General features: G+C 36.3%; 1 protein-coding gene across 2 annotated transcripts in view; it reads right to left on the bottom strand.

Moving 5' to 3' along the window:
* GPM6A (glycoprotein M6A) overlaps positions 1 to 26759 on the bottom strand; it is a 119668-nt gene that overhangs the window by 65888 nt on the left and 27021 nt on the right. Inside the window, exon 1 of one of the 2 annotated variants that reach the window (XM_015861783.2) lies at positions 20087 to 20651. The exons of the other annotated variant lie outside the window; for it this stretch is intronic. Within the exon in view, the coding sequence (XP_015717269.1) occupies positions 20087 to 20123 (37 nt within the window). The 5' untranslated portion in view covers positions 20124 to 20651. Of the gene's footprint in view, positions 1 to 20086; positions 20652 to 26759 lie in introns of those variants that run through there. 2 annotated transcript variants of the gene reach the window in all.

Here is a 26759-nt window from a genome sequence, read left to right on the forward strand (position 1 = left end):
GCTTATTCTGCTAGGAAGCATTTTCTTAACCCCTATGCAATTCTGGCCCTTCTTCCTAGTTAATAGCACAAGGAAAACTCCTAGCAGACCTCAGTCTAATATCTCCTATCTCCATGAGAAACAGTAGCAAAATACATACGCCACTAACAAATGCTTCCTGACATTGTGCTGCTGCATTTTCCAAAGCTAAGGGCTGAGAGCAGTAAAAATGAGATAATTCATTCTTTCCTATTAGGGAAACACTTTATGACTGATTATACATACAGTATTCAGCTTCTGGAAAGTACCTCAAAAAACAGCTTTATCATTGGACTGTACTTGAGAGTTACTGCTCAAAGCAAAGCAGACTTTTCCCAAAAATTAATGTGCACATCCTATGCATCACATCAAGGTAACTAGTGATACAGAGCCAAGAGTTCATGGGAACTCTCCAGCTAGCAGCAGTCAGCACTTTGTCTTGCTTTTGTGTTAGCATTTCTCCCAGGCAGAAGTCGACAAGGCTTCCTCTCTCACTAAAGCTATGGTGCCAGCACCACCCTTGACACTACTTTGAACAGATTCAGCATAACCACTACATGAAAGCCTTGCAGCTGAAGAGTGATTCTGGCTCCCTTCTCATTTCGATAGCAAATAACAGAAGTAAAATATCATGCAGTTATCATATCACATACTCTAGATACAGAATAAAAGACTATCCCAGCTTAATGTCTCCCTTTGGAAGTAAACACTCCTATCCCATCTATATGCAATATTTGGCAGCCAGTCGAAACTCCAGCAGCTTCCTCTAAATCATGTTAGCACCATCCAACCCAGGCAGTACAGGTTTTCTGCAAGAACTGACTGGCTTCACTGAACTGACATAATGGCCTAATTTTGTATATCTAGTATCTACCTACAAACTGCACTTTACAGCTCCCCTAGACACACAGTCTCTGAGCTCTGACTCCGAACAGTCCTGTTATTACCTACTTTACAAACAAAAGAGTCCATGGCTTAGTGAAAAGAATAACTGAAGGACAACTCTCACTTAAGCAGCAGCTGTCACAGGGTCACAGGCTTTTCTGTTATGAACTAATTTTCTCTGTAAGACTACATTAATTTCTTTAAATTACAAAGGCAGGAAAATTGGGCCCTGTAAGCCAGGTCCCCAAATTAGATGCTGAACTTCATTATTATTATTATTATTATTATTATTATTTTACTTTAAATAGAAAGAAAAGATTGCTTGTTTTTCCTTCATTTTCTCATTCTTGAACCTTCAGTATGCATCTGTTTCATATATTCAGTACATCTTCTATGTGTATGACATTAAGACCGATCTTCGCATTTAATCCTCATTACACAGTGCCTGGAAATTTTGTAAGGTTAAGCAGACATGCCATAAAACTCCAGGCATCAGTTACCTTGTGTACTACATAGCTGCTCAAAGCTTCACGATGAAACTCCTATCTATTCTGTTGTTTCCTTTCTCTCAAATGGTAATTATTAATGGCAATCACCTCTTCCAGATTAGCTCACCCCTAGACCTTGGCTCTGGTAAACATTGCAGCATGGGAAAGCTGCAGTCACTTCCCATTTTCTTTTATCCTGATTTCACTTGGCAAGGAATACCAACATCCAATACCAAAATTCAACTTGTTTCTGAATTATGATATCAGAAGACCAAATACAATGGACTAATATTTGCTTCAAAAGAAAGGCAGGTACTCTACAAAGTGCAGCTTCCTCGGTATATTTTCCCCAAAGCTGCACTCATTATCACTTATTGGACTTTGTACTGCAGTACTGAGAAAACCCGAATTGTTCTGCAAAACTTTGTATGCACTGCTTTTCTGGCAACAGCAGCATTTCTACTGACAAAGAGTTGCAGTGGAACTGCATTCCACTGGAAAGAGTCTGCTCCCATCGACTTGACTCCCACACTTGAGATATTTATAAAACAGTTATGAGATTCCCTCCTCAGCCTTCTCTCTAGACTGAACTGTCCCAGGCCTCTCAGCCTTCTCTCATGCAGGAGACACTCCAGGTCCTTAATCATCTTTGTTGCCCTCCACAGGATTCTTTCCAGGAGATCCCTGTTTTTTGAACGGGGAGCCCAGAACTAGACATTAGTATTCCAGATTTGGCCTCACCAGGGCAATGTAGAGGGGGAGGATCCCCCCAACCTGCCAGCCATTCTCAAATATACCACTGCCCAATTTGGCCTAAAGGGCACACTGCTGATTCATGGCCAACCTCTTACCCACCAGGACAAGCAGGTCCTCACCTGTAGTAACGCATGTGGTTATTTCCCCCAGGTGTTGAACAAGATCAGATCCAGCACGTTGGAGTTCCTTGGGGAACACCATTATTTACGGGCTCACATACATTACTTAAAATTGTTTAAAGATGGCAACAAGCTTAGTGGTGAAGTAAAATGGAATATCAACATGATCCCTGATAAAAAGTTTGAAATCTGTCAGAGAATAACAAAGAAATAGGATTCAGTGTGTGAAAAACATACAGAAAAAATACCATTTTTCATCTAGGCCCATATACGAAGACTGAACAGCCGCAGAAGAGATTGGTTTTGCTTACTCCCAGTCTCTTACTAGTAAGTACACTCGATAATCTACTAAGCTACAATGTCTCCACATTAATAGAAATTACTGGGATCTCACAAAATGGAGAAATATAAAATCATTCAAAGTTACGAGACAAGACACAAAAGAACTTTTTCTTCTATTTCGCTCACAGCATATGTGAAACACCATACATGCAACTACGTTTTCCATTTTTTAACAGTGGCTTCTTTTCATTTAGTCTCCCAGTTGCATGTTAATCCCTGTTGCCTCTCACCACACAATCCTCCTCTTCCATCCTTCTCCCTTGCATCCCTATCAGCTGCTTACTCTCTGATCTCCAGACCATTAAGAGCTTCAGCTAATCAACTCATGGTGTCTCAGTCCTAAAGAACCCTTTAAACTCACTTTCCAACAAAATGAGCAAAGCTACAGCCTTCTAGAAAGCACCTGCCTTCAGAAGAGCAGAAATTAGAAGACTCAACCACATCCACACTACACCTGTACCAGAGTCCTGTGAAATACAGTAACTTTTATGGATGATGTCCTTAACTTCTTATAAACCTGAGGAAATTGATGGGTTGGGAAGGATAGGGTCCTTCCCTGGCTTTGTTACAGCAAAGAACCTTTATTTCATGAAAACATATTACAAAAATCATTGATTGGAAGACAGACGAATGCATGACAGAATTGTCATGACTAACCCCTCACCCAGTGTATCCAGGTGAAAGTTTGCAGGGCTACAAATAACATTTTTCTTCCAAGCACATTCTGCTTCTTCATCTGCCTCTGTTCAGGAGTCATAAAAAGAAGTACTGTTTTTATGAGTATGTTAATCTACTGTATGCTTACAACCTCTGTCAGCAATATATCTCTCAGGAACAGCAGTATTTACGTGTAGACAAATAACAGTTTTCTATGTGTGTTAATGCAAAGAATGCACTACTTACAGAAAAAAAAAATACAGAAAGAATATAACTTTCAGCCTACTAAAAAACTGCCATAAGATTAGATAGAATTTTTAAAATAATCATTTTTCCAAATATTCTGATTTGCTAATTGCATGTCCAAAGGTTTGTAATAAATGAATACAAGCAGGGCAATTAATACAGAGAGAAAATAAACAACTATATACGCACACACTTGGGAATATGACATTTCCACTTTCCTTTTTCCTCTCCCACTCCCATCACCCTCCCCTGCAAATTCCTAATAATCAAACACTTACTTGCACAGCATTTCAGGATACTGACATTTAAAATTCATTGTAATTTATGCATATTAAAACACTTTTTGGGACCCTTGAAGTATATGTTTATGCTATCTCTGTATTTGAAGATGTTGAATACATGGCCAAAAAAAGCATTTTTAAGAAAAAAGCTAGCTTTGTGGAGCAAATGTTTTTGCAGGCAAAGTCCTACAAATTCCCCCCAGAATTATTAGTATTCATATTCGTTTTGTATACATGACACACAACAAATGACCAAATATCATTTCATTGCTCAAAGTCATCTAGCATGGCCTAATACCTTGTCTTACTAGTGTTTGTAAGCAAAGAACCATTCCAAACTGACAGTAATAATGCCTTCCTTTTGTTAAGCTGTATTTCAGTCATTGCAATTTCTTCACATTTTCTAGTGATGTGCAGGATTTTAACAGGCTTGATCCTCCTACAGTCAACAGAATACTAATTCAAAGAGATCACCCTGATCACGGTTGGATCAACTTTCAGCTAATCACTGGGAGCAGTGGCAAAGGTTTTGATATATTATGACTTGTCTACATTTTGATATTGGATTATAATAAAAAGCCTGCTACTTAGCTTTGCTTGTTTCTTTTGTTTCCTAAACCCTTCCATATCATTCAAGGAAATGGATGCTTTTGGAGTAAGGAAAATTATGAAGGAAAACTTACAGTCCTCATGAAACAGCAAGAGGAAAGAATCTATCATCTTCCATGGAGAGCTGGAGAATCACTTTCCTTTGACACTCAAAGACATTTAACCTCTAGTGTCAGAAATAAAGACATTGCATTGTTGTTTGACTTCTCTCCCCCCCTTCCCACCCCTACATAAAATATGCACTTTTAAAAGAGCTGTTTTTATTTGTTAATGCTGTTAAAAGCATTTAGAAAATAGACTTGTGAAAGAACTCAGAGTGAAATCGTATTTCATCACAGATGTGGCAGAGATCAGCAATTTACTGGACTGATTTCTTTGCACTATCATTATTATTCTCTAGTGAGCTTCTTCTGCTCTTAAAATTCTTGGCTGGATGTTAAACACCCACTTCCATACCCTTTTCCTCAAGCCTCATAATAGAGAGCTGTACTTCAGAGACATGTGCGCTCTTTATTCTATCTGTTCCCTCAGAATAAATCCTTCGTCTTTTATATATATATATTTGTCAGAAAGTAGATAATTGTTTGACACTGTATTCAGTCATGTTTGTTGTGGACAGTCAGACCCCCAAGGAAGGTGGAATTGCTTGCCATTGTTATTCAGCATGTTTGCTGCAAAGACTAGGTCTGTGATGTGCTTTGACTCTAAAACTAAACTGAAATACAAAACCCTGAAGGCTACCCTTATATATCAAAACAAAACAAACAATTTCAAGCTACTTGGAAGCATGCAAATGAAAAGCGAGAGCAGGGCATATGTATGTCAATAGCATTGTCAAAACCTCCAGGTAACAAGTATCCTACTGATGGAATATGACAAATATGTAAATTTAAGAACTTTTCCTTCAAAATCATGAAGTCTGAAATGCAACTGCCACAATTTTCTTATCTCAGGGCTACAGTGATTGTAATTTAGACTGGAAACAACCAGAGAAGATGCTGAGCATCTCTTCCTGTGCAGGCAGTACACCAAGAGGATCTATCTGCTTCCTTTGAACACAGTCTGTCAAGGATATTTCTAATAAGAGTTAGGTAGCCTCATTTCAGTCTGAAGTTCACTATATATTTAGGGTTACATTCTATCATGTGCTGTCAAAAGCATCATTGTATGAAAATATTGTGACCACCTTCCTTAAATAAATAAATAAATACACTTCAGAATTTATTTATTTTTTTTTTTAAAACAAACAAGCAAGTGAGCATAGGCCAATTTGTCACTGTCAGGCACAATATTTATAAAATGAGTACAAAGACAGATTAATCCCTAGTAGAATAATATTTGTCCTAGACTTTCCATATTACATTTACTGTCACTAAGACACAGAGTTCTACTGAAAGAGACTGAAGTTACAACTTCCTGAACCATTCCTCCTTTGGCATACTGAGCAGACATCCACCATACGTAAATCACACCATTCTTCCTTAGGTTGTCACTGCTAAAAATCAAAGGTCTGTCACTCTTAATTTTAACAACACATATGCCAGAACCATGCCTGTTTCAACTCCTTCAGCATTATTCATTTAAATAAAAGACTCAAAAGTGGGGCATACTCAATTACACTTCATTTCACTTTTTGTAGCAGAAAGCACTACTTGATGGCTGAAAGTACTTTTTTTTTAACAAATGATTAACTATTCCATTTAATTCTATATTTCCCTGTAGCATGTACAGGTCATAGCCAAAATAAGACTTACTGTATAAGTATAAACACTAAAACCTAACAAACCAATTAAAAAGTCATAACATAGGTCGAAGAAATTAAAAACAATTTTCAGAAAACCTTATATCTAAAACAGTAATTCTTAAATTACTGCTTGATAGCTTGCTTTTTAATCCAACAATAAAGTTTGATTCCATAACTGTGATTTTATCGATGAGTATTGTCAAGCACCATGAAGACTGTTGCTGTCATGTGTTCCATTTTTAATAGTTTACTCCTACTGAGAATACATATTAAATGAAGGTCCAATTTTTTATTTTTTTTTTAATCTACTGAATCTGCACACTACTGGAACTACCTGGTAGAAGGTCCTCTATGGGATTTATATTTTTTTATGCTATTTGTAAAAATGTAATTGCGGATATCTTGCAAAAATATTGCAAAAATTCTGCAATAGAACAGTTGTTTTTAGTCAGTTTATCCAGCAATTATTCCATTGTATTATGTATACACACTTTATTTAAAAAGTGAACCTAATCTGTCTTACAAGCTTTCACCTATTTTAATACCTCTTCAGGAAATTTATAACCAGTTTCACAAACTGAAAGCTGTCATCTCAGTACCACATGAGCTTTAGCTGCACATTCCATCTCTCAACTACAAAAAGTTAAGTCTTGAAGAATCTAATAAATGTTGAACATGAACAGTCCAACTTCTTTCATTGTACACCATAATTGGAATTGCAAACACCCTGGTTCATCTATGCACCTTACGATCTCATGTACAGCAAAGAGCTGAGTGAGTCAACATTGTTCAATGAGGCATAAAACCTGAATGGGCTGTGATTTATTCGTCTGTATCCTTTTCAAAAGTCTTGAAAACCATTATAACTGTGTGATTTCTTTTAGAAGTTTGTGGTTTTCTCAAATCTCAATAGCACAGTATTGTTACTTAACACCAACCACAGCTCCAATTCAAGATATAACAATTAGAAGATTTTGCCAGCAGCTAATTGTATTAATAAGACAAAGATTGTGTACTTAAAGCAAAATCATTACTAGATACAACATCTGCAGCCTTTTCTGTCCTGATAACACATGTTTTTGAGCTGGACAAAGTTAGACTTTTTGAAAGCAACAAATCATTCAGATAAAGCACATCAGCTTTAGTCCTCAGTGCACTAACTGTGCCAAAAAGGTTGCCACAATTCAGAAGTCAGACTTATTATAAATTAAGAAGAATGAAAATAAAGAACAATTAAGCAGCCAGAATGATGCAGTAAGGGTAAAGTAGCCAAGTTTCTAAACCTAGAACCAACACTGGGAACAGAGAACCTAAAAGATGTTGTGTGGACCTGCAATGCCAATGACATTTTCTCCTTACAAGGAAGAAGGGTGAAATTTCATTCATTTCTAAGCTGGGCAGTTCACTCACACAGGAACATAAGAATAGAATGGAGGTTAGCCAAAAGAGAATGTTTTCCTAGCAGATGGATCATAAGAAATGAAAGTATAGGTGATAGCAGTGAAATAAACAAAGCCTATATTTCTGCACTATCCCAATACTGAGAATTCTGTAAAGTACCATTTCAAGTTATTTTTCCCCTGTATTTGTCCTTCAAAAGGAAGGAAATAGCAGAAAACATTAAACAAGCTGTCTGCTTTTATTATATAATCCAGAATGAAAAATAGCTCTAGAACTGCACCCTGTTAAAAATAATTATTTAGTAATATGGTTTTCAATGTTTTGAATTTTTTTTTTTTTTTTTTTAAATTTCCCTGCACTTCTAAATAAACAAGATTTATTGACTGTATCTGCAAGCTAGGTAACAAGACATGCACCTCCTATTATACCTTTGCCATTGTAAAGTAGGAAGACCCAGCTGGTACCAGCTCCAAACACGTACTACACAATCACCTCTACATAAAGCCCAGTTCTGCCTTTTTTGAATACCTTGGATTTCCAGTGGCTTTGCTAGAACGTACAAGGAATACAGGACCACACAATCAACACTAGCATTTTTATTTGACTATAGATATAGGATTTTTTCTTTTAAACTATAATCCTAGAACCATACTTTGATAAGAGTATTTGTCAAGCATTATGTCAGAGAAACCTAGTTTCAAACAATTGCAGATTCTGGAATGAGAGCACCCTGAATTAGTCATCTCCATTAAAACTATGAAGTAGAATTGCCTAGCAACCAAGAAAATTAATTCAGAGACTAAAATAAACACTGTGTCACTGACAGAGCAACTGCTGCTCTATCTGTAAAGGCACTCAAAACACAATAGTGTTTCCTCAATTTTTGTTAAGAAAGGAAAAATACTTTCAGAATGCTAGTTATAATGGACAAATAAAAACAGCAAAAGTAATTGAGTAAAGCTAACAAAAATAATTTACCTCTTTTTACATAATACCATTAAAATGAAAAAGATAGTAAGGTTTTCTTTTTAACATTCTGACAATAGTGAACAATTTTACACAAAGGTAAATAAAACATACTTTCCCACTTGAACAGATCAAGTTTCTTTATGTTCATCCCATGCAAGTATTCTCTATTTTTCTTCATTCTACCTGAATTTACTGCAGAATTTATGACCATGCCAACCTGAAAAAGCTCAGCAGCATGATTATCTACTAATAGCTCTAACCAAATTACTACTCATCACATTTCTGAAGGCCAGATTTTGAGTTACACAGTTTATCATACTGAGGTTTTTACAGGGAAAAAACAGCTTACAGACACTAAAGATGACTGCAATAGTTTAGCTGGGTGACTGCTACTTTTATAACACTTGTCAATATATTGGCCCCTGTGTAAATCACCTTCCTGGAATAACTACAAAATCCTAGTAAAATTATCCCTTTAGAGGTGAAACAATGGCATTCTGTAACAACACTGAATTGTTACAAGAATTATTACAGATCAGCCATTCTTGAGTGGCAGTACTTTTAAAGCTCTCATAGCAGAAGGTCTGTCTTGTCAGCTCAAAGTACCGAGTTTGTAGGCACCCCAAAAAGACTAGGAATTATGAGGGCAAGAACAACCAGAAAAGAAAATTGAGATCCCAGAGAACACCACAAGATTTAGCAACTGCAGCATCTACAGCAAATCTAATTGAGTCTATGTTAAAAGGTTATAAAAGCAAACCTATGTAGGAAATAAATCAAGGAAGGCAAGTAGGAGTAACTGTGCATTAAAAGATAACTCCACAGATACAGACATAAATACAGATTTCTATCTGGAAAGAAGGGTATATTTCACCACTCTGTATGTTCATAATATTCACAAAATATGTCATGAGATAGTTGCAGGTACTTTATAATCTTCAAATCTCCATATTTTAGTAACATTCAGGAAATGTCGAGCTGCTTGAAATGGATTCTAGAAGTAATAAGGTGGCCAATAAATACATAAAGAAATACAAGCTTTCATCTCACATGGGATGTGACAGGCAACAATGGAAAGATACCTGCATGAAGCAGAGGCAATGCAGATGATAAGGGTCATATGTAACAGACCAGAACAATGAAAAAAATTAACAGCAAAAGTCTCCCATGTGCAAACACATATACAAAGCTGATAAAGGGCCCCAAATGTGCATAACAGGCTCCCCTGTGTCTTAAATATTTAATGACTGTGGCAGATGGGTTGGGCAAAGAACATATATTGTCTGAACCAATAGCATAAACAGAGCTGACCTGAAAGGCCTAATCACCACTAGGTTATAATTACTCTAGTGTTTCCACAAGTGAACACCCCTTCATAAAAATAGAATAACTTTGAAAGATTGCATCTATGACAAATTATAGCCTCTGTATGCTGTTGAACAATTTGCTTTTATTTTCTGGCCTTTGCTCCATATGCTATCGGTGTGATTGCAGCATACATGTTTTAGTAAATTTGTAGGTTAGCCACAGTTAGAAGCATCTTTGATTAATTTCATGTCTGTAATTGAACAGTATTATTAAACTGGAAGTTATTCCTGCTACCTCTAATAGTTTAATAACCTCTATCAGTTTAATACAGCAAGTAATCTCAAAACAATGTGTTCACATCAGACACTATCAAAGTCCAGTAGTCGTAGACAGCCATATAATAGACATTCAGAATGCTTTAATCAAGGGTCAACACTACTCTTAGCAACAAAACACAGATCACTTACCAGCACTCTCCATCAAATCCCCAATAAAAGTTTAAAAATCTCACCTACAATTCCTTATAGGATGATAATAAGAAGGATAACCCCAATATTTTAGTGCAATAACCCCTTGCACTAAAAGCAGGACTTATGAAATTAGACTCCCAGATAATCTTAGAAAGTATAACATGCCCATGTTGCAAGAGAGAGGTAAAAAGGTCACTCACAGTTCGCCTTGGGGAAAAATTCCTTCTGCATGGTAAATTTGATGATCAGCTTGGTATAAGCACATAAACAAAACACACAATCAGTACATTTCAGTACTGCTACTACAAGATCCAGTTTACCCTGCCAAAACTCCAAAAAAAAAAAAAAAGAAAAAAATCAAAGCAGCCAAGAAAAAAAAAAAAAGCAGTATTTATTGAAAACAGACCCCCCTGTAGACTTCAAAGTATATTAATTTACTGTGATATCATATAAAGAAACAAAAAGAAAAAAAAATAAAAATCAGACAGACTCCACCCAACCTTCCTTCCAGTCTTCACTCAGTTCCCATTTAATTGCATCACGTGCCCTCACAGATTTCTTTTGCCCAAAACCTGACAATAAATTACTCCATTGCAATGTTAGGTTCCAATCTTAAAGACTGTCCAAATGCTTCATTTTTGCATGAATTAATAATCTGTCTAAAACCTATAAGATCACTGACAGTGCATGACAGCAAAAACATGTATGCAATTCTTCTTGAATCTGACGTGGAATACCAGTAGCAAAAAAATTACAAAGCCATGACACTGAAGAAACATTTTATGGCTCAACTAGTTTGAGATCTGTTCCTCTTTATGTAAGATCACATGGGGAAAAAACAGATTGTTCCCTGTTCCAGTCTAGTACAGCAATCTACTTAGGCCACATGGTAATAAAATGTTTTTGAACAGCATGAGAACCAAAGAGAGAATCTACAGATTCTTTTTTTAAGTAAAGAATTACAACCTACTAAGAGGAAAGCAAGGTAGGGAAGCATGGATATGCTTGTTTATAGTTTTCCATGAATATAAGTAAGATCAGATTAACTGACTAATTTCAGGGAGCTATCAGCCTCTCAGTGGGAAATTAGGAGGCTGAGAAAGTCTCTAATGACATATATTGAAGCATCACAACACAGAGGAAAAGTATTAACACTTAATTTCAAGGAAAAGTCAGTCACAGTATTTATGCCAATGAGTTAGAAAACTAGAATTCCTTTTCCATATAATTGTGTTTTTTATCAAGTCATGGACAAAAGCAAACCACATTAAGAGGGAAGCATTTTCTACTAAACCTACTGTGCTTAAAAAAATAAAAATCAATAAGTGCATTCAATAAAATGATTCAATATATCTTTATGAACAACACAGTAGCCAGCCATCTCAAGGCAATTTCAAACATTCGTTTTCATCCTCAGCAATGCATATTGAGTTGCTATTTACTATTTTATCCCTGTAAAGTACATTTTTGTCATTAGTATTGTCTTACTTTAAACGCTACTGCATTAAAGTTTTCAGATCTTCTGTGCCACATGCAGGATGCAAAACAGCACTGATTTACCATTGTCATCAGTAAAAATTAAAGTCTACTCAGTTAAGGTCATTCCACAACTCACCAATTCAACACAACCAGCAAGGCTGAACTGGGCTCACTATGCACAGGAACAGCTACTGCATCCTGTTTTCCTTTACAGCAGTTATCTGCCCTGACATCACACAGGTAAGGCTCAGAAGCATTTGTCTGCTGAGAAAGGCAGCAGCACATTCTGATCTGTTGATCTACCTCCCCATAAAAAGGAAGCATATTAAGTATAAGCACCCCAGTGACCAGGTCCAGCCTTCAGGCTGCCCCATAAGCTATGATAAAATATCTTACACAGAAAAACAGAGTTGTAAATGTAATTTTGATCATGGACATCACAGAACATGTGGGTCAAAGCCAAACAAGAAGTTAATCACTTCATACATATGACACAAGGGTGCAATATTACATTTAACTGGCCAAATTAAAAGATTTACCAGGAAGGTAAAGGTTCATTGCCACTCACCAACAGGAAATACAATACTTAAATGAACAACTTAACAGTCAGTTGTGTGACAGATAAACACTCTCTCAAGTAAAGTCTGGAGTATTGCCTGCCACTGGAGCAAGCGTTCTGCATCTTTCATAAATATCTCTCATATTTGTAATGAGGGGTAGGTGCTATGTCTTATACCACTGGAACTGTGTATTTAATTCCCCTTATCTGACAGGAATGCCTCATGCAAAGTCTGCAGTTCCAGTTAGTATAACTGAAACATTATTGGAAATGACAACAGCATGTAAAAAACATTTAGGGAGGGCTCTGCCAGTAGACTACATAAGATGTCTTTGGCAGCATACCTACAATGCCACAAAATTCAAGGTATTCCTTATTTTTGCATAACATTCTCAGAGATTAATAGGTTAAAATCTTGTGACCTTGTGATTTTGCTAAGACAAAAAATTACAGCCACGTAAAATCTGAAACATGGGAGCTTTATCAACCTCCTCTGTGGCATACTTCTACAAGCTAACAGAGATACTGTCTGCAAGTTCCTTTAGTGCTTTATATAACACTACATCTGGAGCCTGCACTTATAAAAAAATATTTTGAAGAAATCAGAAACTAAAACACCTAAGACCCTAGATGTTTACTATTGTGAATTAGATGTTAAAGAAAAGTCTGAAAGAGGGCTTATTTACTGACAGAACAGGAATAGTATAACTATTATAAACAACTATCAATTTCAGCATGCAGATTTTAACTTTTAAGGCAAACCAAAGCATCCAAGGTACTGTTAGTAACCTGCACTTCATTTAAAAACAAAGAGCTCTGAAGGTGAAGAGTTGTTTGAGATAAGCTTTGCAAAAGGGTAGAGGAGAAGGAAGCTGGACATTGAGAGGATGTACACATCAGCTTTCCTGTTCTGAAAAGGCATCAGAGCAGGTCAGGCGCTCAGACCTCACTTGGCTTCCTCAGCAATCCCTTGAGATAGACCAAATTCATGACCTTGGAAGCCCAGGACTTACTCATTTTTCTTTCCTATATGAAAAACTGCAAGCCTAAATTCTTCGCTATGACCAAACATGTTTCAGATAGCACATTAGAAAGCTGTAGAAAGATACCACAAGTTCTTCCCATGGTATATTTCCAAAGGATATTAAATTGGTCCAAAATTATGCTAGCTACTTAGTATTGCATGTAGTATAACAGGAAGAATTGGTGGGAAAATACGGTGTGTGAAGTTTTAATGAATTCATACACACAAAAAAAAAACAAACAAAAAAAAAAACAGCAATGCTAAGCTAATTCACTAGTAGAAGATGGTGTCACTAGGCTAGAGAAATTTCCCAGAATGGCTACATCACCTTGCTAGGCAGTAGACAGCTTCCCTCACCATGGAAACTAGGCTTATAGGTCAACTGTGAGAACTTTACCAGTAACACCAAGAGAAACACTCACCCGAGCATGAAAATTTTCCTATCACTCACTGCTTTCAGTTAGGGTAAAACCAAACTTGCTCTCCCTTTCAATTACCTGAGCATAGCTCTGAAATTCTTAAACACTGCTCATAATTGCATTACCATATATGTAGGTGCCATGAATTTAGCAAGTTGAATATTTCCCTAGGGGATCTCCAGGATCATCTAGTTCAACCATCCATCTACCAATATTTCCCCACTAAACAATGTCCCTCAGCACAACATCTAAACATTTCCTAAACACCTCCAGGGATCATTGAACTTTTAATCATTATATTAACACTTAAACAGATTATTATTTTTTCGTTGAAAGACAAGGCAAAGATTTGGAAGCCATTTGAAAACACTCTAATTCAAAACATAGATTTTGTGCATAATGAAATTGCCATCACTTCCATTAACATTTTCATTCTGAGAGGTCAGGCACTGGAACAGATTCCCCAGGGAAGTGGTCAACCCTCTATAGGGTTGACTAGAGATCAAATTCCTATTTCATTATTTTAAATCAAGTATTTTTCTCTTTCCACAACAGTTTTAAGATTTTGAATCCCTCTAGAAAGTGTTTCATGCCATACTTTTTTGTTCTGATACTGATTCTGATCACCCTGCAAAAGAAAAATGACAAGAATTCTTAAATTTCATTGTGTAACGAATGGTTAAGTCCCTATATCTTCTTTCCCCTCCTTCCTCCCCCCCACCCTTTTAAGCAAAGCACTTGTGACAACGCATCAATGTAGAGCTTTCTGGCTCAGAAATCAGTCACATGATGATCTATAAGGCTGTGATGCATAATTCCTGCTTATGAACTGACTGAAGACTTTGTAACATAGAATTGTCAAACTGAAAATTAACTGGCAAAATATTTGATATAAGATCACATTCACATTTTTTTTAACATTCTGATTTAGATGCAAATCAGATGCTTACGTGCTTTGTGATTTTTATATTATTATACCCAGTGTCTACAATTTGTGGCAGAACCGCCTAAAGAACTGCTTTTTTCTTACTTGTTTTTTACTTCATACTCCATACGAAATATAAACAGGAAAGAGCATATTCTGTAACCTGTTGCAGAATAAATATGGTAAAAAATACATTGGCAAAATTGTCTGAGGTACTTAGAAATAATGTATAGTTATACTTAAGAACAAATTTTCAGAACTGCAAGTCCCTCTGAGAGCCTAAGCACTAAACTGAATCTAATTTATTTTTGCCATATCTGCAGATTTTTGTCATAACTTCACTTTTTTCTTCAGAGCATTTAGAAATATAGTAGTATTTCCTACCAAATGAACTTTTACTTTCACAAACCACATGAAAATCTTGGTACTAATTTACAGTATTATTTTGATAAGGTATTTTTAAGTAATTGATAAATGTCTGTAATATATTCAGTGCCTGTTCCCAAGTATTTACATAGCTTATTTATGAAATATCTTTTTACAAAAATAGTTTATGAAGTTGATGCATAAGAGTCAAAATTACCATACAGATTTCAATTTTCACACATTTAACGGAGGATCCTGCCCTAGAGCAGCTAGAATACTTCTTGTCCTGTAAGAATTCATATAGGTCACACTGAAGCTGGCTTTTCATGCCTATAACTAGTATGACATTAAGCCTGCAATAGTAGAAAACAGTATTTCTTAAGACAGACTTTTCCAATGTTAAAAATTAAACAAGCAAGAAAGATTAAATTTGCATCATCTGTGAACAGCATAATGTATTGAATAATAGCAGATATTCAAATTACAGATCGTAATGTAAGAATCTTAAGTAATTTAGTCTATAGTTACTACGTACACGTACATAACTTAGTGTAAGAACAATTCACTTCAAATTCATATTGAATGATGTTACAGGATCTTTCTTTGATAANGAGAATTAAGCAGGAAATAAGAGTGAGAGACTTTACCAGATGCTAAACTTTACTTCCATAATTAACATTGATTAAGAAGGAAAACTAATTACTCTGCAAGTGGCTCTTCAATTTTCAGTTAATTATTTTATACTGACCTCTGTACATCAAGCTTTCTTTAAGAAAGCACTGAAAAATCCAGGTTCAGAACAAAGAATGTAAGGTGGCAAAACTCCACTACTTCCAAACTTAAGAAGTCTCCAAATCACTAAGAATTCTTATGACAATTCAGGGGTCCTAAAGGGCCAAAGTGCTAACAACTCACGAAGAATCCAACTGAAAATACAAACATGGCCAGCACTTACTGTTTGTATTTAAACTAAAGGACATAAATTAACTCTCCATTTACAAACGGCGTCACCAAGAAAATCAAAGTGCAAAAAAATAAAAACCGTATTTGCTTCTTTTTATTTTAATAAGCTATCTAACAAGACAAGTTTGAGATGGACATTTCTTCTCATTTAGATGTTAAGAATAAGATTTAGAAGAATACAAAAAAATGCCAGTAATGTTTGCAATATTCTAGGTGGTATTTCATCTCTGAATATTAATATCAATTTTATCTACTCCATATTAGCCTACTACCTACTTCCAGAGTAAAAGGAAGCAATTCAATCCCTCTCATGTCTGAAGAAGCGCACATCCTAGGCTGCTTAAATCTTTCTTTTGGTACTTTGGTAATAGACTGCAGATTCATCAAGATCACTAACACAAACCAAGTGTCAACTCATTAATTCTGTATACAACCACTACCTGTCACAAAATATATTTACTTTGCTGCCACTGGAACCTTGCCTATATTTGTCAGGCATACTACAGCCAAGAGAGCTAAAATAAAATCAGTTATTCACAGCACTTGCTGCGGCATAAACAGATGCTCTATTCGCTCACAATAGTTTATTTTAGAAAGGAATTCAAACTAGTACATCATTTAAAAAAATATTTTCAAATGGTGTAAACATATCTTGCTGTGCTACAGAACGCTTTGGGGTTTTTTTGAAATTGATATGTTGTCCACTCTGCAAAGTCTCACACAATAAAACATTTACAGTGCTTGCCCTCAAGAAAGTTTTCTATGAGGGCAAATGACTATGGTGGGAGACAAGCAATGCCAGTGCTTTCACAGGGGGAGGACCTGAACTGCAGGAGCTGGAGCTTTTGACGTCATTGTCTTTCAAATATTGGCAGTTGAGATCTCCACTAACATACATGCTAATTTATGCATAAGGATTTCACAATCAGCATGCATCCCTACAGACATCAGGAAAACTTATGCTTTTAAGTGCAGCTGATCATTATTAAAAATACATCAATCACTTAAATCACTGGCTTCAGTTATCCTCCCTTTTCCAGACTGCAAATTTACAATCAACGGTATAGAGAGTTATAGTTCCTAGGCACCTAGTAGAATGTCATTGTTACAGAAATGGTTAACAAGCTGATATTCCTTAGCATGTATTTTAGGTATTCACTTGCAGACATTTCAAGCCAGGCTTTCTGCACAGCTTCAGTTCTTGATCAGCTTACAAAGAGCTGTATAGCAAATGTGTTTGAAACATACCCCCTTAGCCTGCTCTCACTTGCAAGCCTAAGGAACAAACTATCAACAAAGACCACTGAATGATGAAAACAAAAAATTAAAAATAAAATTGTTCTAATACTTTAAAACAAAAAAAATCAGTAAACAAATTATTCTTGGTTTAGATTTTCACACATGAAATCTGCTGGGCAACAGCATTAGCTCCACTTATGTCAAAAAGAAAACACATTGAAAATATTGATTAATAAAGGTTCTGTTCTTCAATCATTAATTTCAAATACATGCTCCTAGTAATGCATTAATTTCAGAAACCAGATGTGATATATTCCTCTGCTGATAATTTCCCAAGTTGAATCCACAAATAAATCTCATTAAACATTAGAATGCACAGAGACTGTGTAAGACAGAATGCCATTATTTAGAATCTCAATGGTAAGAATTCCATTTGCACTTCTCAGTAACTGATTTTAGAGAATGTTATGCAATAAGAGGCTTGCAGTTTTTATTAGAGCTGTCATTATCATAATTATGAAATGCATCAGTATGAACTATTCAATTCCATCATGGCTGCTAGGAAGACGTAATGCTGTTCAGTGGGAGGTTCAAAGCAACTGCTGCAAAATGCACTGGAGTTGGTAAGCAGCGAGTAATACACTCCCATTGATTTTGTAGGAAATGGGAGAAAAACAGTTCCACTCACGATGGCAGAAAGATGAAAATCAGAGCATAGAAGTGACAGATAAAGTTGCTGGGGCACTATAGTTAGAAGAACTGTTTCAGATTAACTGGACCGATACTGATTATCACTGATAATAGCCAACACTTTTAAGGTTTGCACTTTGCATTTTAAACAGATCCATCATTTCATGATCTTCCCTATACATTGCTAAAATTCCTAGAACTACATTCAAGAACTCACAAAAAAAAAGGGGTTTTCTTATTTTGCTGCTAAACTAGATGTTTTCCTCAAACTCTAAATACAGTTTTAAAGTCACAAGAATCCAAAGCAGAAACACAACAGGTTGAGATGACAGGTTAACAAATATGGTGACAGCAACTACGCAGCATCCCCTTTCCACACCAATCAGGAAAAAGTAAATATAATTTGTCAGCTTGTCACTGTCCACAGTGACAGCTGGGTACCAGCAGAGGAAGAAAAGGCCAAAAACATTACATTGTAAATGGGAATGGGGTGAGGGGGAACAAGCAGTGTTACCTGCTGTAATCAGGTTTTGATTAGCCATTTTGAGTGGCTATTGGTCACTCACCTGCTTACCATATGAACAATGAGGGCACAGCTCATCAATAACAACGTGTGCTTTTAAAATATAAACAGATTCACATTTTCCTGTTTGTTTTTCATTTGTTTTTTTCCTCCTGGTAAGGATTTGGGGGTTTTGAATTTCAGTTTCTTAAGGCAATAACAATGAAGCATTTTGATTCACTGACCAAACAGTTCAATTTACTCCAGCTATAAGGAAAAGGATGCCTTTAATTCTTAAATGCAAGTAACACAAGCCAGGCAATGAAAATATTGATTTCACATTCAGAAAAAAACTCTTGTATTTTCCATTATTTCTGCCATTTGCAAAAAATAAAGTTTAACCGAAGAAACTGCTGAAATCACCAACAAACAATAGTCCTTATAAATATAACAATACATATGTAAACAGAAGGTGCTCATATATCTTCCCTCAGTCTTCTCATGGTTACGTACTGTGTTTCTAGACAAGACCACCATAAACAATCCAAAACTATATTCAGTCTAAATGGGTCACTTACAATGAGAAAGCATGACATTTACATGTAGCGAGCAGACTGACCAGGGAGCAGAAAAACAGAATACAGCATCAACTCAGAAAAATATGCCACTGCAGGCAATTTATATTAACTCAGTGAGCTCCTCATTCCTTCTCAAAAATGGCAATACAGAATTAAGTGTACACATGATTTAACATGGCAAATACTCCCCAGGATTATTCTTTGTGCTTGCAGTAAAATGAAAAAATCCTTGGTTCCTTTTTACTGTAATGTCACTTTTACAGAATAACGTGAGTGCAAAGACTTCATAAACACTGCATTTTTCAGAGATTCAGAAATCAGCAAACAGTTGCAAGTACCTTGTTTTGCTATTTAAGTGCTAGCACATTCTCTTATGTTATTTTCAACTCATCCAGAAACGTTAGAAAAGAGATGTTCAGAACATGCTGCGTACCTCTTGCTAAACCAATTTCAGCTGCTACATACAAAATTCAACAAGATCCAAATTCATACAGTGGAAGTACTAAGTTTACTTCAACATATAGCACAGAAAAGGAGAAAAATGCAGAGAAAGATATTGGCGCTTCCTGAATATATACAAAATATACCCCCTTGTCTTTGTTCACTCTGGACTCTCATTCAAGGTGTAAATACTGGCTACATTGTTAGATATCCAACAGCAACCAGCTTCAAATACTGTGTGAGTAGCTCTCTCATAGTTCACACTCAGCTCCCTTGACCCAGCTAGACAAGCGTGAAAACATGAAATAAATGAAGGCTAACAAAGGCTGGTCTGGGAAGCAGCCTGCATTAAATGCTTGCTATATTCTAAGTATAAATGTAAAATTCACTGTTTAGATCCCTTTAATATTAAGCATCATGCAACAATCACTATCTTAATACTAATTGCTACTGCAGAGAGACAAATGAATGTAATCAGTACAGAAAGGAAAAAAAAAATCCCATCTGCCGCATAAGGACATTCACTAACCTTACAGCATGCCGCTAAAGCAAAAAAGGAACTGCAAAATCATTATCTCTTCACAAACAGAAAGCAATTATCACTGTACCTTTTTGTGTTTGTCCCTCTTCCATATTTTCTTCCATGGCTACCTTTCTTCACTAGAAACAGCTACAGAGAATTAATCAAAGGTTTCAGTCAGATGTAGGAATAAGTGTGGATTTTTTTTTTTCCCTGGGAAGCTCCAACAGCAGAGGCTTAGGCAAGTCCTCAGAGCTTAGCAAGGCTCCCTCACTCTCCTTGTTTGCTTGGAGACAGGCTGTCAAGTGTAATTTCATTCAAATTACTCTTCCGTGAAGATTATCAATTTTTCTTCTCAAAGCTGCCCATTGTGTACTACTGTAAGCAGGTATTCAAATGAACAGCCCGTGAATTTTTGGGGGGAAATTTGGTCTGAGCCTTTATGGCAATGACACCAATTCATAAACCTTACTTTGCATATAAAAATGGAGAAAAGAAATTGAGGTTTGTTCTGAAATCTGTGTTTTAAATTGGAAACAGGCTGTACTGAAAACAGATGGAGGGGTGTCCTCTTAATGTGCAGCAGACCACCAACCCATAATTCCCCCTATTTGCTACTGAAGTGGGAAAGCCCAGATGCCTGTGGGTTCTTTATGCTGTATTACTTGTCTCTCTCCCCCTCCCTCCCTCCCTCTTTCTCTCTCTCTCTCTCTCTCTCTCCCTCAGCACATTTAAGAATAATACAAGTCTTCTTCTCCCTCCTTCTCATATATCTGTATCATCTGGCACTATCAACAAATCTACACATTTGGAATATACTAGAAAACATTTATAGCAAGCATCTATGTATGCACATGCATTTTTATGCATACAAACAAGCAGAAATTAATACATATTAATAACTGCAAATTATACACATGCCCTATATACATTATCTGTCATGAGTGTCACAATAAACAGGAACTGAGGGGTGGTACAGAGCTTTAAAGCAATCACTGAATCAATTCCTTATCCGATTGCTAGTATCCAGATTCATCTGTATGCTTCTATTCCCCATTTTAAAAAGTAGATCTCTGATAATGGTGAAGTACGACATGTTTGTACAGGCTTCCTCACGTATAATACACACATGCACATTTATGGGCTTAGGAAAAGCACAGGTTAAATACACTGTGAGAGCACAAATTCATTTGGGGAGCACTGCAGTCTGATTTGGAATGCAAATCAGATGCTGCAGTCTAGCAGTAAATTAGCATTTTGTACCTTAGTCTATGGGTGACGTAGAATCATTTCAAGAGATTCATCATTTCACTAGAAGTGAAATTAGATCACAGATTTATTTATCTTTAATTTTCACTCCTCATTCTCAGAATAAAATGCAGCAAACTTACAACTAAAATCTACTATGGCTGAAAATCCCTATTTACATGTAAAAAACAACTTTCATTTTCTTTATTCTGCCTAAAAGGAAGGAAATGATAGATCAACCTATATCACCAAACAAAAAGAAGCATATATCTCCCATATAAAACTAATCAAGCCAGAGTCACACCAGGATAACTTCTGTATATGAATTTATAAATCTGTATGTATTGTAATACCTGAATGCACAACTAAGAAATCATTTCTCCTCATTTTAATTTACCCTTCTAGGACTCTTTTCCAGAAGAGCAGAAGAAATGTGATGTGTAGTTTTAGTTCTCAGATCTGACTATCTCAAAGACTACCCATACACATGGCAGTGCTCTGACATCATAGCCTCTCACTGTCATTCCTCTTTTTAGGAATTACTTCTTCAGGAAAATAAAATAATAAATTAAAGAAATATGTCCTTTAATACACAGCATCTTCTGTGTAAATCACTCCTGCTACAGAAGTTACATCTACCTCAATCACTCCAGCCCCACAATCTTTCCTGGGGTTGGAGGGGGGGGGGAAAGAACAACACAAAAAAACAGGAGAGGGAGGGAAAGTTCTTATACATGCAATGACATAACAAGATCCTGAGTTTGGAAAAGAATGGGAAGGATTTCTGTACAGAAACAGAGGTGATACCACCAGTGAAAAAAGCCTAGAAGACAACAGGTCTGTTGCCTTCTCTGAATTGCATCCTTAGCCACTATTAAACAAACTTTATTCCCAACTTATTTTCTTACATAAACAATAGAAAATCCTCATATTTACAAAAAACCAAAATCAAACATAAACACCAGGGTGCTTAGGCTGTCACTTGCTTCTATAGTTTGGTTCCTCTGGAGAGTATCAAAAATTCAAGTAACAGACTGCATTGACAGGAATGTCTTCAAGATGTGAATCTGTAGGTTCCTTATTGCACCAAGTGACCTCATTTCTTGAAACAGTCATATAATGATTTATTTATTTATTTATTTTTAAGAATACAAAAAGCACACAAAAGAGAAAATAGGCTGGAAATAGATAACTGGAAGAGGTTACAGCTTACATGTGGACAATTACATGGGTGAATTTCAATCATGAAATGGTGATCAAAGAAACAGCTTGCTTAACAGTTATTTCAAAGGGAGAAGAGGGCTGTAAAGAAAGGCTTCGAAGACAACAAAGGTGTAGTAACAGTATGTAGTTAAGCCGTGAACTTTGTTTCAACTGGGTCTGGTAGAGGGAAATAATAAATAAATGAGAAAGAGAATCTAGATCACAGGAAAATTCACAGATCTGAAGATGCACCTTTACATCAAGAGATCCCTGAGCAGCAAACTATTGAATGGTAAGGAATATTTTGAAGCTTTTTTTTCTTTAAATCTTGCACTGCTTCCAGGAACATCTGCTTTGGGACACAAGCAAGGAGATGAGATTCTAAGGTCTGAGAATACTTGATCTCATCCAGGAAGGTCATCTTCATAACAGGTTCAAACACACTTGGATTTTTATTATGGGATTTTAACTTCCAGAAGATGAACACATTCATATGTCAAAGGTTAAGGTGAAATCTCAGGGACCAGTGAAACAAAGTCAAAAACCGCCAAACAGTTGCTTAGAGATGTTTTGGTTTTTTCCTTGCAATGGTCTATTTTTCTGTGCAGATATGATTGTAATAAAGATATAACAGTTTCACCTGTTGAACAAAATTCTACATAAGTGTTGAATTTTCATCTTAAGTGGGGGTTGGAGTAGTTTCAGGTGTTATTAACTGGGAACACACAGATTTTACATCACTTTCCTTCATTTTTAGTTGTATTATATTAGCACACATGTTAAAACATATCTGCCTCTCAGACAATTCTGGAAGCCTTTGCATTTGAAATTACAAATAGATGTTAAACCTAAATCTATTTACAAAATTCTACAAACATTAAGAGTAACAAGAAAATCCAAGAAACACCATCTTAAATGATTTTGTAGGATGCAACTGTTGGGGTTCCCACCCTTCAGCACACTGTGAAAAATGTCTGATACCAGTGACACACTGGAACAGGTGGTCCAAGGAGGTTGTGGATGCCCCATCACTGGAAGCATTCAAGGCCAGGCTGGATGTGGCTCTGGGCAGCCTGGTCTAGAGGTTGGCAACCCTGCACATAGCAGGGGGGTTGAAACTACATGAGTGTGGTCCTTTTCAACCCAGGCCAGTCTATGATTCTATGACAAACAAGCTCACTTAAAGTTATAACTGCTAAAAGCTGCTAACCTCTTTCTGGGTGCATTTCTGACACAGAAGTAAGTTATTTCAGTTGGAGCTGCATATGACAGCCTAAAATTCCCTCATAACACAAGATGAGATTATTGGTGCAAATGATCATTGGATAACGATGCCATTTCCAAGTAGCAAAGCAAGACAGAACATCCAACTGCATAATGAATAAATAAACAGTTAATCAAGAGAATAATTGGAAGCTGATGACATTAACAGATCCCCTGGTATCCATTATGATATTATGAAATGTGGTTGAGCACTTACAGCTTTAAACAGTATGACAAGACACCCGACTTCTACTTCCTGTTTTATAAGGCCTTCAAGTCAGTATACCACTATACCCTTCTATACTATTGATTTTCAATTACATAATAATGTTGTGGTGCAATGATGCCTTAATCAGCACATAACAACATTACTTAAAAATAGAAAAACAAATAACATTGTGTCTCAACAACTGATTAACAAAAAATCAAAGCCAGCTAGAGTTACCCCACCACTTTACTGCAATGACTGCATGAGCAAGTTGTGAAGTTTAGCTGGGTGGACGTGAAGCTGAAAGCAATACTGGTGCTGCTTATTTCACAGAACACATTTCAAACTAACTCCAGTTTGGTTCTGTAGATTCACTGTCCTATAAGGGTCAGGTGCATTAGGCATGCTCCTGGAAAGCACATTCCAATGCTCTCAGAGAGCATCCCATAATGCAAACCAAGACACAGCAGACAGAAAAAATTGTGACATTTTGTATACTCACTCCTGATACAAACAAAAACAAACCCATAGTAATTCTGTGAAAGTTAAGCAGCAGATTAGGGAAAACTGAGAAAATTGAAGTTGGATTATCAAATTTGGTATTTAGAGTGCTCTATCATTAATACTCATATTTCTATATTCAAAATATAAATGTAACTATAAAATGCCAGAACAAGAAACCCAAATAGATTTATTTGAAGCACTGAAAAATCTGCCAGGTTACCTGTTCTAAGATGCAAATTTCTTATCTACAGCTTCCCATTATGCATGTCAAATAACTAAACAACACAGTCCATCCCAGAGTTTTTCTCATGCCAGACATTCATGAAAGTGTCTTGGGGAAAGAGGAAACGCTTAATGACATGACAAATCATCAGAATTAGTAGGGAAATGGTATATTAGCAGAGAAAGGAAGGAAGTGGAAGGTGAAAATGTAACTTTGGTTGAGTGCTGTCGTTCATCCCAGTGATGGGATGAGCACAGCTCTGTTAATCAACAATAATTTTAAAAATTATGAACTGACAACATATTCATCTAAAGGAGCAGAGCAGCAATTTAAACCAAACTATTACCAAAGAAATGGCAAGATGGTCATATAATAAAGCTATTTCTGAATAGGCCATCACTTGATTTGTGTCTATTGCAACTTAAAGAAATATTCAGTCTCTGACTAATGATATCTAATTACTGACTGTCAAACAGAGAGAAACAAGTGACACACAAATGCAGAATACTGTAAAAGAGGTTAAAGAGCTTATTACATTCATATTTTGCTTGGGTTACAACTGACAGTAGTACCTTTTTCTGTTTGTTTTTACATCTTTAATTTATTCACTTTTAAATCTTTCCATAATCAAACAGTTCTAATAAAAGAAATTTTATTGAAGAGGCAAGCGCGAAGGAGATGCCCTTAAATCCTAAGCTAAGAGCTATTAACATAACTATCATATCAGGAAAAAAGAAAAACAAACTAACCGCTCTAAGAAATGTTGATCTGGTTAAAAAAAAAAAAAAACAACAACTTTCTTCAGTGAGAAAATTTTCACTATTACATAAGATAACTTGCCTTACAACACCATAGATAAGAGCTTGCTCCTCTCAGTACTCAAATATATCTCCCATATATATGCAGTATTAACCAAGAGAGGAATTATAATAAGACTGATTAGTAGGAACTTAGATTCAGAATACCACACTTAATAGTCTGGAAGTCTATTACCTGTAACTATTAATAGTAGTACTTATCACTTAAAACTTTCAGTTTTGACTGCATATGTTCTATGACAATTATCAGTAGGGATTTACTTTGGAAAATACGTAAACAAAAAAAAATAAATCCCAAATTAAATAGAGATAACACTGCTAATGTTATCCCCCAAAATTCTTAAGACCCTGACCCACTTTATTCTTCATTATATATATACACATTATATAGTGTAGTGTAACTTATATTATACTTCATTAAATGAAAATAAGGAAATGATTATTTATTATTATTTTTTAAATGGTCACGCATTCAATAAAGCCTTTAGGAGAAAGAATAGTTAAAATGTTTCCATGGGATACTGCCAGAAAAGAGGGTGATGGAGGACAGAACATGAACATTGCACAAGAGAATTCACGGAAACCTCCCACAGTCACTGCATTTAAACATAAGGCACACTAAATTGCTTGGCAAGATTTTCCAACACCAGCACTTTAAACCTGACTCATGTGTGAACTGGCATGTAAGTGCTACAGCCCAACAGAAGCTGGCTGCAGGCATCCTTTTAAATACTGGAGGCCATCCCATAAGCACAGCATTGCCATCCTCTAGGACAGCACCTGTGATATACCTACCTGCGCTAAAAGTTAGTCTCTCTCGTTTTAAGCTCCTTGCAAGTACTAGAAGGCCATAGTGAAGTCTCCCTAAGGTCTTCTCCACTCAAAAAATAAAACAAATAAAAAACACTCGTCTCCCACAGTCTTTCTTCATAGAAGTGCTCCAGTCATCTATGATCATCTTTGTGGCTTTCCTCATGACCTGCTCCAATAGCTCCACATCTGTCTAGTGCTGAGGCCTCAAGGCTTGGACAGAGTACTTCAGATGGGGAGTGGCCTGGCTACATCAGTCAGTTCCTTTAGGACCCTGGGATGCATACTACCTGGCCCCACTCACTTATATGCATTCAGCCTCAAGAGGCTTGGACTTACTCTGTCACAGTGCAAGGGATTTTGCTCTCCTGTCACCTGCACAGAGGCTTTCCACATGAGACATGCAAGCTTGACTGCCAGTGAAGACTGAGCCAAGGAACTCAGTGAGCACCTTAGCATTCTCAATGACTACATGCATATTTGG

Source organism: Coturnix japonica, chromosome 4 (assembly GCF_001577835.2).
Source record: "Coturnix japonica isolate 7356 chromosome 4, Coturnix japonica 2.1, whole genome shotgun sequence".
In the NCBI taxonomy this organism is placed as follows: domain Eukaryota; kingdom Metazoa; phylum Chordata; class Aves; order Galliformes; family Phasianidae; genus Coturnix; species Coturnix japonica.